Source organism: Bos taurus, chromosome 14 (genome assembly GCF_002263795.3).
Source record: "Bos taurus isolate L1 Dominette 01449 registration number 42190680 breed Hereford chromosome 14, ARS-UCD2.0, whole genome shotgun sequence".
Lineage (NCBI taxonomy): Eukaryota > Metazoa > Chordata > Mammalia > Artiodactyla > Bovidae > Bos > Bos taurus.
The window spans coordinates 76,268,339-76,282,272 of record NC_037341.1 but is presented as its reverse complement, the minus strand read 5'-3'; the positions used below and the strand labels follow the sequence as shown (position 1 = coordinate 76,282,272).

At 38.9% G+C, this 13,934-nt stretch overlaps 1 protein-coding gene across 6 annotated transcripts in view; it reads left to right on the top strand.

Annotated features, from left to right (window-relative positions):
* WWP1 (WW domain containing E3 ubiquitin protein ligase 1) overlaps positions 1–13,934 on the top strand; it is a 144,985-nt gene that overhangs the window by 80,078 nt on the left and 50,973 nt on the right. For 4 of the 6 annotated variants that reach the window (XM_025001523.2, XM_025001522.2, XM_059893203.1 and 1 more), the window contains 2 exons: positions 937–1,118; positions 12,325–12,661. In XM_025001523.2, coding sequence (XP_024857291.1) covers positions 937–1,118; positions 12,325–12,661 — 519 coding nt within the window. Of the gene's footprint in view, positions 1–936; positions 1,119–4,082; positions 4,174–10,767; positions 10,899–12,324; positions 12,662–13,934 lie in introns of those variants that run through there. The other 2 variants (XM_025001526.2, XM_059893204.1) reach the window with 2 other exon arrangements.

The following is a 13,934-nucleotide window of genomic DNA, read 5'->3' as shown; positions in this document are numbered from 1 at the left end:
GTCTATGGGGTCGCACAGAGTTGGACACGACTAAAGCAACTTAGCAGCAGCAGCAGCAGATCATGTACTCATTATTTTAGTGCTGGTAATAGCTTGTGATCAATATCGTAAGACGTTTTTGGTCTTTTCAGTACTCAACAGTTTGGAATTGATTTTTATAAGTTTCATGACCTTTTTGAAAATATTTCCAGACATTTTAAAAATAAATCTAATATTCTTAAACTTAAATATTTAAAATATACAATTTGATCATTGCTTTGAGGTACTTTTGACAGTATGATTATATATCTCAATATACGTTTACTGTGTGGATACACTTAGAACTGAAAGTAATTTAAACTTGTGCTGCTGCTGCTAAGTCACTTCAGTCGTGTCCGACTCTGTGTGACCCCATAGACGGCAGCCCACCAGGCTCCCCCGTCCCTGGGATCCTCCAGGCAAGAACACTGGAGTGGGTTGCCATTTCCTTCTCCAGTGCATGAAAGTGAAAAGTGAAAGTGAAGTGGCTCAGTCATGTCCGACTCTTAGTGACCTCATGGACTGCAGCCTACCAGGCTCCCCTGTCCCTGGGATTTTCCAGGCAAGAACACTGGAGTGGGTTGCCATTTCCTTCTCCAATGCATGAAAGTGAAAAGTGAAGGGAAGTCACTCAGTCGTGCCCGACTCTTCGAGACACCTGGGCTGCAGCCCACCAGGCTCCTCCGTCCATGGGATTTACCAGGCAAGAGTACTGGAGTGGGGTGCCATTGCCTTCTCCAATTTAAACTTTTAAGTATGTAATAAAATGTAAAAAATAAAATGTTTTAAAAACATAATCAAGATATCTCTTGTTCATTACTCTTTATACCTATCATTTTGCTTAACTTCTGATGAAAAGTTATATGATTGTTTTTAATTCCTTGAAGTAAGATATCTTTTTTGTTTGTTTTTTTGGAGATTGGCTGCTGAAGATACTAACGGGATAGATAATTGTGTACCTACAAACACTGTAGTACAAAACTCATGCTGTTCATATGTAGTTAATGGGGACAACACACCATCTCCATCTCAGGTTGCTGCCAGACCCAAACACACACCAGCTCCAAAACCACTCCCATCTGAGCCTGCCAATGACACTGGTAAGCATGGTTACTTATGACATTATTTAAATGAAAACCAAATTTTATGTATCTGTACATATACTTTCCTTATTGTACAGTCTTTCTTAATCTTCAGTTTTATAAAAGGAGTTTGAAGATTACACCACCTGAATTTTTTTTTTCATAATTTGATTTTCCTAGATTATTTAGGAAGATATTCCAAAAGTACATTATAATAGCACATTTCACTAAGCAAGTACAAGTACTTGCATGATAGTCAATCTTAGGCTTTATGCTACAAAAAAAAATACTATTTATAATGTAGAATGTATTTCTAAAAGCACTTTAGGGAATTCATTGATTTGTTGTTAGTGATGAATGATTCCTTTAACCATTTTGGTTAAATGCTTCTCTTTTGCCAGACAGATATTTACTGCTTGGCATGTAACTTAGTAAAAAAATGTATTGTGAGGTGATACAGCACTCTGAAAGTTTTATATTTTCTAAGGAGAAGTGTTCTACGATTATAGAAGGACTGTCTATGGAAGAATTTTTTCTGTAATCCTGTTTTTCAGTGGATTCAGCTGTAATAGTCATACATCATTTTTTGTTCGATCTTTATAAATTAACTCTTTCAGTTGAATTTCTTGAAACGCAAACATCATAAGATTACTAGTGTATGTCTTGAGGCTAGAATTGGCATCCTGTCTTTCGATCCCAGAGCCTGTATTCTTTCCCTCATCTATTTATGGGATTATTCAAAAGTAGAAACATGTAAAGAAGTAATTATATGAAAATAGATGGGGATGGGTTTGTAGAGAAGACTGTTGTATATTTATACTGAAGGTTGGGGAAATATTGACTGTGTGCATGTTGTGAGTTTTTGTAAATGTGGGAACTGACATGGTTTTCTGAAAATGTAATTTATTAATGCTCCTCTTTTTTTATAAAAAAGTTAGGCTTAAACATCCTAAGTCCTCACAATAAATTGATGCTTTCATTATTAATTTAAGGTGTCTGGAAAATGAGAGAAAATAAACACAGATTACCAGGCTGAAATGAGTGAACAGGATCATTTGTTTTCTGATTCTGGTATGCTTTCTAGTCAGAACGTTTGTCTCAGATTTATTAGCAAAGGGATAAAGGAACAAATTAAAAACAGACCAGTTAAAACAATTCCCATTGGGAATTCCCTGGTGGTCCAGTGGTTAGGATTCAACACGTTCACTGCCAGAGCCAGGCTGAGGTTTAATTATCTGGGGGACTAAGATCCCACAAGCTTCAAGGTGCAGCCAAAAAGCCCCTCCCAAAACAAAAAATATGAACACCAGCTTTTATGCCTGATGTTCCATCTTATGGATCTGTATGAAAAAGCATCATAATGTGATCAGTATCCTTGCTAATTCCAAGAGAGTAAATACAGTAGTGAGTTTCATAGAACTCTGCTTATATTATGGGTCCTAAGTTAAATTTATAGTTTTAAAAAATAGTCTGGGAAAATAAGTGTGGGAAGGACCACCCATGTATATACTGCTGCTGCTGCTGCTAAGTTGCTTCAGTCATGTCCGACTCTGTGCAACCCCATAGACGGCAGCCCACCAGGCTCCCCCGTCCCTGGGATTCTCCAGGCGAGAATACTGGAGTGGGTTGCCATTTCCTTCTCCAATGCATGAAAGTGAAAAGTGAAAGTGAAGTCGCTCAGTCGTGTCCGACTCTTAGCGACCCCATGGACTGCGGCCCACCAGGGTCCTCCGTCTATGGGACTTTCCAGGCAAGAGTACTGGAGTGGGGTGCCATTGCCTTCTCCCATGTATATGGGTTACCACCAAATAATCACCCATAGAAAAAAGGTTTATATTAGTACTAGAGTTCTTAATAATAAAACATAAATCCAGGGCATTTGACCTATAGATCTGTAGATTATCAAATAGTTACCTGTATTTACTCATACCAAAAATGACACACAAACTAGGTATCCACCCATAAGGAAATTTAGATTGTAAGTATTGTAACTCCCTTGAGAACGCTCTGAAGAGGTTGTAAAAATAAAAATACCCTTATGTGACCAGACTTGATTTGTTATATGGGATTATCATTAGATTCATTAGAGTGGTAGATCCAATTCCATTATTTCTGTAAGTAATTAGACATCAGGACCAATTACTGAGTCTATTCTTTTTTCATGAGAAGTATAAGAAATTTGAATGCTCATTTTAGAAAGGCTTATACAGTCATTCTATTTCATACTTGTCATCACCTTTCCAGTTAAAAATGTATGAAATTTGGAGATTTAGCTCTTCTTCCTAAAATATTTAGCTGTTAGAATAGATTGGGCAAAGTATCTATTGACCACTAGATAGTTGCATGTTTGGGCTTGTGGGCTTATTCAGATGTTGTTGCAAAAGAGAGAACTTTCTGAGTTCCCTCTCATTGTAGAATCTCCAGTTTATATTCTGCTTCTAATTTTGTACTTACAGACTGCTTCTGTTGGGAACAGATTTGCCTTCCACATTCTTGTCTTATCCTTGCCTGAAATTTCAAGTTGAAAGCAAAACACACACGAGGAACTAGAAATGAAGGCGCCATTGTAAATAATTCCCATGACATTCTCCATAATTGCAAGGAAGCCTAAGACGATCAGAATAACAGCTAATATCTGTGCTACACGTGTTGCAAACACCATATACCCACCGATCAATACAGCTCTCAGGTTAACTCTCTGAAAATAGGCACTAGTGTTTTTCTCCTGAAGGAACTGAGGCCCAGAGATCCCAGCTGGTGGAGGAGCTGTCCCTGACACCCACCTCGGTGGTCCTCTCCTCCCCGCTCTCCTGTTCATTTAGATGTGTGTGATATCTGTAGTGTCTCAGTGTTGGGTTGTTCATCTTTTACACCTTTGATAAACTTCAAATAATATTCCCCCAGTCAACTTAGTGATTGTTTGCATGTTCTTTGACACATGACAAAACAATCCAACTGCCCTCATTCCATTGGCTGGTTTAGAAAGGCTTCTGGAATCTACTCTGTTGGTAGAAACCACTTTATCAGTGTCTTCTGTATGATCTGTCATCCCTCAGTAGGAAGATGAATTCAGGTATATTTTTCAAGGGGTAGTCTTCTTTAAGGTGTTGGTGTAAAAATAGGATTCTTTTTTCTGTAGTCAAGAACTTTAAAAATCAGTTTTCATTGTTAGAGTGGTGATGGAGTGGAGTGTGCATATTGTGTGTGTAACATATTACATGTTTTTAATCCATTACCTGTGATTCCAAAATCCTAAAATCCTTAAAACCAAAAGTTTTTTGGTAAACTCACTCGATAGCAAAATGACTAGGACTAACTTGAAGGTATTTATAATTTTTTTCTGCTTAGTATGAGTATCCTGTTTCACTCCAGAAATGATACTGTGTTTAGCTACAGTGTCTAGCCCCCAGTCTGACTTGATATTAGTGTAATAGATAATATATGTGCCATACTACCTTTCTACATTCCACAGTTATGAATTCTGAAACACACTTGGCCCTAAGAGTTTCAGATGAGGGGTTGTGGTCCTGGAACTGCAGATAAATGATTTCTTTTCACCAAAGACAGTATTGTACATGAGGGCTTTGGAGGGGAGGGCATTTTCCCTCACCCCAACCTGTTCTTTTGAGTCTTAAGAAGATCCATTTGCTAAGTTTAGTTGGTAAATGCTGATACTTTACGCTAAAGTGGGAGGCAGTCATGATTGAAAAGATTAGATTTGGTTTCTAACAGGACTGCGTTCCAGTCCTAGCTCTGTCATTGAACACTTTAACCATGGGTTGTCATTCCGTTGCTCAGTCGTGTCTGACTCTACAGCCCCATGGACTGCAGCATGCCAGGCCTCCCTGTCCTTCACTATTTCCCGAAGCTTGCTCAAAATCACATCCATTGAGTCGGTGATGCCATCCAACCATCTCATACTCTGTCGTCCCCTTCTCCTCCTGCCTTCAGTCATTCCCAGCATCAGGTCTTTTCCAACGAGTCGGCTCTTCACATCAGGTGGCCAGAATATTGGAGCTTCAGCATCATCATCAGTCCTTCCAATGAATATTCAGGACTGATCTCCTTTAAGATTGACTGGTTTGATCTCCTTGCTGTCCAAGAGATTCTCAAGAGTCTTTTCCAACACCACAGTTGGAAGCATCAAATTCTTCGGCACTCAGCCTTCTTTATGGTCCAACTCTCACATCCATACATAACTACTAGGAAAACCATAGCTTTGGTTTTTCTATATGGACCTTTGTTGGCAAAGTAATGTCTTTGCTTTTTAATACCCTGTCTAGGGTTGTCATAGCTTTTTTCCCAAGGAGCAAGTATCTTTTAATTTCATGGCTGTAGTCACTGTCTGCAGTGTTTTTGGAGCCCAAGAAAAGAAAGCCCATCACTGTTTGCATTTTTTTCCCCACCTATTTGCCATAAAGTGATGGAACCCAATGCCACGATCTTAGTTTTTTGAATATTGAGTTTTAAACCAGCTTTTGCCCTCTCCTCTTTCACCTTCTTCAAGAGTCTCTTTTGTTCCTCTTCTCTTTCTCCCATGAGGGTGGTATCATCTGCATGTCTGAGGTTGTTGATACGTCTTCCAGCAGTCTTGATTCCAGCTGGTGATTCATCCAGCCAGGCATTTCACATGATGTACTCAGCGTATAAGCATGTGATCTTGGACAAATTTAGCATTCTAAAAATTTAGGTTCTCCACTTATAAAATGATACAAATACTTAATAATACCTTACAGGATTGTTTCAAAGGTTAAATGAGATAAATTTAAAACATCTACCATGTTTCTAAGACAGAGGTATTTAAGAAAAATATGATTTTCTTCTTTACTTTTCCCCCTTGCCCTTAGCTTCTAGAAGAAATGACTTTTTCTAACGTATAATTATTGTTTTATTAATAAAACAGAGCTCAGTGTAGTAAGGCAGAACTAACCGATTTCACAAATTTATTAGACTTTTGCTTTTAGTTTTTTATTTTGAAATACAGATTCACAAAAAGTTACCAGGAAATGTACAGGGAGGTCCCGTGTTCCCTTCATTGGCCTCCCTGAATGTTAATGTCTTGTATAACTATAGTACTGTATGAAAATGAGGAACTTGACATTGATACAGTCCCCATTTCACCGGTTATACCTGCAGAGAGAGAGAGAGAGAGAGTGTGTGTGTGTGTGTGTTCGTGTGCGTGCACGTGTGCAAACGTGCGTGCAGTTTTGTCATGTATGGCTTCACGTAACTAGCACTGCAATCAGTACACGGAACTGCATCATCACCAAAGGCTTCCGTGTGCTCCACCTCCTTTAAAGCCATAGCCACTTTCAGGTGTGAATTGTAAAGAAATTTAGTGTATATATATGTGTGTGTGTGTGTATATATATATATACAAGCAGTTTTTCATGTCATACTTTTTAAAAGGGGCAGAAATGATACTAGGTACTTCAATATTCCCTCCTTTTCCTGCTTTATTTGGCTGAACCATTAGAGGACAATGCATGGTACTATGAGATGTACATATCATAAAGTCCATGGGAAATTTACTTCTCAGAGATAAAACCTGAAGTGAGGGAGATCTGCCTCCTAAATCAAAAGTCATAATTCATAAAGTCAGGCTTGAGATACACTCATTAAGAAACCAAGTCAGAGGGTGTGATCTCACATCTGTAGAGAAGGAAATGCTTTGCATAAGCGTCTACTGTCATTGCTGTCACATGGGATTTTAATTATTTGCCTCCGTACAATTTTTTGTTCTTTCCTGAGGAGGGAACCTATGATCCCTCCCTCCCTGCCTGCCTCCTTGTTTCTCATCGTCTTTATTGTCAAGTTTATCCATTCAGTCATCCTTGTATCATTTGTTAAAGAGGTATTTATTTTGCAACTACAATAGACTGAACGCTGCCTGGTTGCTGATTATATATGCATTAATCAGAGTTTCTCAGCTTTGGCACTCTTTGACATTTTGGGCTAGATAATTCTCAGTTGTGGGTGGCTGTCCTGTGCATTTTAGGATCGCAGCCTTTCTGGCCTGTACCCACTAGACGCCAGTAACACCCACCCATTCCCCTAGTTGTAACAACCAGACATGTCTTCAGACATTGCTAAATTTCTTCAGTGGATGTCCCGTTGAGAACCATTGATATGTATGAATAGTCATCCCTCTAATCAAATGCATGCTCCCGGTACCCCACTGAGAACTTGCCCTGCTATTAACATCTTGCATTACTGTGGCATATTTGTTATTAATATAATTAATGAACCAGTATAAATGCATTATGATTAATGAAAGCGCACAGTTTATGTTAAGGTTCCTCTTGGTATTGCCTGGGTTCAGTGAGATTTGAGAAATGCATATTGCCATGTGCTGACCATCACAGTATCATTCAGAATTATTTCACCTTAACAGTCGCTATGCTCCAGTCATTCGTCTCCTTTCCCACACTCCTAGCAGCCACGGATCCTTTACTGTCTCTCTAGTTTGGCCTTCTTCACAGTGTCATGTGTAGCCATTTCAGATTGGCTTCTTTTACTTAGAAATATGAATTTAAGCTGAGTGCCAAAGAATTGATGCTTTTGAACTGTGGTGTTGGAGAAGACTCTTGAGAGTCCCTTGGACTGCAAGGACATGCAACCAGTCCATTCTGAAGGAGATCAGTCCTGAGTGTTCATTGGAAGGACTAATGTTGAAGCTGAAATTCCAATACTTTTGTCCACCTGATGCAAAGAGCTGACTCATTTGAAAAGGCCCTCATGTTGGGAAAGATTGAAGACAGGAAGAAAAAGGGACGACAGAGGATGAGATGGTTGGATGGCATCACCAACTCGATGGACATGAGTTTGAGTAAACTCCGGGAGTTGGTGATGGACAGGGAGGCCTGGTGTGCTGTGGTCCAGGGGATCACAAAGAGTTGGACACGACTGAGCGACTGAACTGACCTGATGAATTTAAGGCTTTTCTATGGATTTTCGTGGCATGATATCTCTTTTATGTTTGTTGCTGAATAATAAATATTCTATTGTGTGGATGTACCATAGAGTGTCTATCTGTTCACCTATGCTTTGTCCACAACCAAGCATTGTGGAGGTTTATAGTTTTTCGCAATTATGAATAAAGCTGATGTAAATAGTCACGTGCAGGCTTTGGTGTGGACCTAAGTTTTCAGCTGAGCTGGGTTGAGGACTGTCACTTCGGGATCTTACAATAAGAGTGTTATTCCTTTTGTAAGAAGCTGCCAGTGCCACACTGACACCCAAAACGGCTGTGCCCTGTGCGTTTCCACCGCCAGCGAACGAGAAGTTGTGCGTTTGGAGGATAGTTTACTTTTTAAATTTTGAAGCAACACTGAATCTTCTCATTCAGAGAGAATTCTGTCTCCAATCTATGCTTTAAACCTTTTAGAAATGTTTTTTCTTTTTCTTCAGATAGGTCTTGAGTGTAATCTTGATGTTGAACTTGAATCTATCTGATCATGGTGCTGAAATGTTTTGGTCAAATTAATAATTGGTTCTAATTTTTTTTTCAGTTGATTCTCTTGTGATATAAATAAGTACTCTTATCTCTCTCAGTGAGTTTTACCATTTTATATCTGGTATTTTTCACTTCTCTTTTGTCTTAATGCATTTTCGTACTTAAGCCATAGTATTGAAATGGAGTGGTAATTGTGATCTTCCTTGTTTTGTTCTGATTTTAAAATTTGTTCCTGATCTTGATAGAAATTCTTCTAATGTTTTACCATTAATATATCATGCTTACTCTTGGTTTCTGGTGGATAATCTAGATTATTTTTGAATTTTCCTAGATTCCTCTTATCAACAGTTTTATCAATATTTTTTGATCCTTTTTGATTTGTATTGAAAATTAACGTGTAGCTTTTAACTTTTAACCTGTTAAATATGTTTTCCTAACATAATTTCCTATTATTGACCCATTGTTTAATTTATTCAGTTTCAGTTTCAGGGTTATATTACTCTTGAAGAATAAATTAAGAAACTCCTTTTTCTTTTTTGCCACCAATGTACTGTTAACATTTCAGAGAACACGGGGGCAATCTGTTCCTTGAAGGCTCAAAAACTGAATCTGTTGACTTTTGGAGGGATACTGTTCGATCTTTTATCCCCTTTTACATTTCTACTCTGATTGATCAATTTTTCTTTCTCTTGAGTTAGTTTAGTTAATATTTTAGACTTACTGATATAAAGTTGTACATGGTATTCCAAATGCTATTGAAACTATATTTTTCTTTATAAAATTTGCTAAGGCACTATTTCATAGTTTTTCCAACCTTACTTGTAAGAATTCATCTGAAGCATTTGCTAAAAATACAGATCCCAGAGATTCCCTAGGAGATTCAGTAATTCTAGAATGGAAAGTGAGATCTATACTTTCTATAATATCCTACAGATTCTAATCAGGTTAGGAAATTCTGATCTATTATATTTTTCTTATAATTCCTTTCCTTCTACCATTTTCCCCTGGGTCTGGAATTGAATGCTAAGCTCATTTATGGCTGTTCGTTCTTGCTGCTGCTGCTAAGTCGCTTCAGTCATGTCCAACTCTGTGAGACCCCACAGACGGCAGTCCACCAGGCTCTGCTGTCCCTGGGATTCTCCAGGCAAGAACACTGGAATGGGTTGCCATTTCCTCCTCCAATGCATGAAAGTGATAAGTGAAAGTGAAGCCGCTCAGTTGTGTCCGACTCTTTGGGACCCCGTGGACTGCAGCCTACCAGGCTCCTCTGTCCGTGGGATTTTCCAGGCAAGAGTACTGGAGAGGGGTGCCATTGTTCTTATACCCTTGGAAACCTCTTTGCCATGTCAAATATTTCATACAAGTATTTTCATGCCATTAATTTCCTTAAAGTTTGTAATTTCATAACTATCATTTTTCTTTAACTTAATAATTATTTAGGGTTTTATAAAAAAATCTTCTAAGCTAAACTGGTTGCAGGTGGGGGAGAACTATCATTTTTATAGACATGTAAGCATCCATCTTCTTACTAATAAAATGGGTAGTATCTTCCTCATAGCATTGTTCTGTGGGAATTAAATAACATGATCCTTAAAAAATGTTTTACAGAATCTGCCAGACTTTCAGTAAACATTTCAGTAAGTTGTATTTTGTTTTGTTTCTAGTTTACTTGAATTATGATCGGTTTCACCTCCTGATTGTAAAACTGGAATTTTCCTTTGGTCCTTTACGTGTCACTTTTTTTTCTTAAAATGCCTAGATTGTTTGGATGGAATATGTATGTAATGAAAACTCAGAACTCCTTCTCTAATGCTGTTATTTAGAACAGGTTTATTGACTGTGTCATTCAATCCTTCATGTACTTAATTAATGTTTCTACTAATGTTCTTTTTTTCTGCCTAGCTTTGAGAGAGATATGTTTACTTCTTCTGTGATTTGCCCTTACTTAACATTTCTTGTTTTCATATGCCAGGTGCATTGTAACTGTTGAGAATACACAAGTGGAACAAGTCTGACAAAGTGTTGGGTTTTGAACTAAAGGAAAACTAAAAACAAACTGTTTCAGAACATGAGAAGGAAAACAGTCTAGTAGGCAGCCTGGGCCGAGGGTGGGGCAGGTGAAGAATTAAATAAGGTGCCTGAGCGCTGCCTTTCTGAAGGAGTGGTTGAGCCTGCCCGCTGCCTGATAAGAAGCAGGAGCTCTTCTGAGGCCAGCGAAGCGGCCAGAGCACGTCCCTGAGGGGAGGGAGTTGGCTCTGCTCACAAGATGGAAGGGAGACCCCTGTGAGAAGTCAGGTGGAGCTGTGGGGCAGACTTATGTGGAGTCTTTGTCATGAGCCATGGTAAAGAACTTGGAATTTACTCTGGGTGCAATAGGTGTGTTTAATTAGGGAGTGAAAAGATCTTTTGTATGCTTTAAAGAGATTACTTTGGCTGCTGTTTGGAGAACGGGTTGGAGTTGGACCAGAGAGGAAGCAGACCAGTTAGGACGCTGTTGCAGCGAACAAGGAACAATGAGGGGGGCGGTGGTACAGATGGAGAGAAGAGCTGAGAGCACTTGGAGGAGCTGAATTGTTGTGGGAGAGAAGGGTTTGCCTTGAACAACTAAGAGCTGCTGTTTAATAATTAATTTTCCGCTTCTGTTTTTAACACTTTGTTAGCATGTGTTATGTTTTAGTATGATAAGGGTTTATGATTCTTTCTTATTGGGCTGGATTATGTTGTCTCAAATATTCCTCTTTTTCCATTTAGTGTTATTTTGCTTTCCAAAGACTGTTGCTAATCTTTTCTTTTTTTTGGAAATCAATTTCTACATTGTTCAAGATTGAAAGTTAAATGAAAAAGTTCACTTTTAGACATCATATAAGAGACCAGAATTTACTCTCTCTGTACACATTCTCTTTTCTTCATGTTTTCTAAGTGTTGAGTACAGGTAGCACTGTGCATTTTTATTTCTTATGTTTTCTTATTGATATTTTCCCCAAAGTTGCTCTCCCCTGTAGTTGGTACAGAACTTGATTGGTTCTGTTTTGCTCCTACAGTTTGATTCATTTTAATAGTACTCATTTCTCTTCTTCCCACTGTTTACATCTCTTTCTTTAAAAATCTACCTGACCGTTCCATTACTCTTAATTATGTCTCCTTCCTCTGTTTCAATTAGAACTTTGCTGTGTAATTTTCTAATAGGTTTTCTTCAATAATCTATTCCCTTCCCAGTTTTAATTTGACTTTCTCTTATAGTGACATGTAGTTGAATGGATCGATTACATTTAAAATGAAAGAATTTTTAAATTATGTCAGTGGATCTCAATGCTGGGTTATTTCTCCAGCAAGTGTGGAATGAATTCCTGGATCTTTTTGCAGTCCCCTACAGTACTGTCTTAAGAGTTAATGCCACTTTATATTTGACAAGAATTCTTTTGATATTAGCTGTATTTGCATAGGAAAAGGGAGATTGAATGGGGTCATTTTGAAGTTTTTATATAACCCATGTAGATACTCAGAATTTATTGTGTGGAGGAAAAATGTTTGTTCATGTTGATTTCTCTTTGCTTAAGTTTGGGTTATTGTTACATATAAATTCTTATGTTTTTATTATTTAACATTCATCTCAAAAATACGAGCCACAAAAAGTATTATCTGTCTTATTTCCATCAGTACCTAATACGCTGCTTGGTGTGAATTAGGCTCTAAATAAACACAGTTGATGAGTTAATTGGGCGCTTGGTCATTTCTCAACAGATCATCTTACTGATTTTCCCTTTTCAGTTAATGGAGACTCACCCTCATCTGTACCGACTGATAATGCTTCCAGCACGGGTACTGCAATAGGATCTGGAGAACCCGCCTTGTCTTCAAATTGCACTAGTACTCCTGTTGAAGACCCTCCAGTTCAAGAAACACTGACCTCCTCGGAAAACAATGAATGTATTGTCTCTAACAGTGCAGCCTTTGGATCTGAAGCTCAAAGTACATTAGATCCTTCCACCTCCAGTTCTGCAAGTAGCTCTGCTTTTGAAGCAGCCAAATTAAGACAGCCCGACGGATGTGTGGAACCTGTCCGGCAGCAGTCTGGAGGTGCCAACACAGAAACGCTGCCATCAGGGTATGTTATTTATTTATTTTTTTTAAAGATTTGTGACTTACATTTAATTGCAACTTTTTGGTAATAACCTGAGTGTTGAATATGTATATGAAATTTTTCCTTTCAGTTATTTGAAATCTAAGTTGGAATCTAATTCATACAATTTATTTGCTACAAACCAAGTATTTTTTAAAAACTAAGAACAATTGCTAGTTATAGTTATAGCATGTGCTACATGACAGGAAGAGGAAAAAAACCTTATATTAATTTGCAAGACTGTTGATTTGATTCTTGGCTTACTTTTAGAGAAGAGTGACCCTGACACACTCTATAATAGCCTCAGTTCTCTAGCTTTCTTTACTGTTGCCTCCCCAGGCTAAGCTTGAAGCAAGTAGCCATCTTTTTTTCTCAGTTTATACTCAGTGCTGGGAAGGATCTAATAAGCCTGCTGAGAAGCACTGTTACGAACTCAGGTTTTCATTGAAAGTGAAAGTCACTCAGTTGTGTCCCTTCTCTTCGACCCCATGGACTATACAGTCCATGAAATTCTTCAGGCCAGAATACTGGAGTGGGTAGCCTTTCCCTTTTCCAGGGGATCTTCCCAACCCAGGAATCGAACTGGGGTCTCCTGTATTGCAGTCAGACTCTTTACCAGCTGAGCTACCAGGGAATAATTCTTCATCTTTTAATTTTCCATGGTAATAATTCAGCTTCCTATGATTTTCTTTAAAGAATATTCTGTGTATTCCATTTGGTCATCTCTCCCATATTCACTTAATATGTTTTGAGCTCCTTTGAGAATCGAGTGCTGCTGCTGATCTGACAGGAGGCAGCTTGCAGGTGGTAACGTGAGCTGTGGGGAGCAGCCCTGAATACAGATGAAGATCCTTCCTCTCCACCGCCACTCCCTGCCACCCTGCTCTGCTGCACGCCCCAGTTCCTGACAGGCCAGGGACTGAGACCAGTCCATGGCCCTAGAGTTGGGGACCCCTGGTGGATGCAGTGTCCTGTATCCAGGACAGTGTACACAGTCCTACCTCCTACAGCCGTTAGAACTGTCTCCTCTCGCAGCTGTGAAAACGGTGCCTCTGGTGGTCTCTGCCTCCGTGCCCTCATTCTCCCATCACAGCTGCTGTGCCCGCAACCCTTTCTGACTTTCTGAGCTGTTTTTCTCGGTGCTCTTTATTGGATTATAGAACTTTGCCTGTTGCCTGATTGTGGTTTCAGGCTTTGGTCTGCTCCTGAATGGGTACTTCTCTTGAGTCTTGCATTCTCCCATCGTTTTAACTGTTAA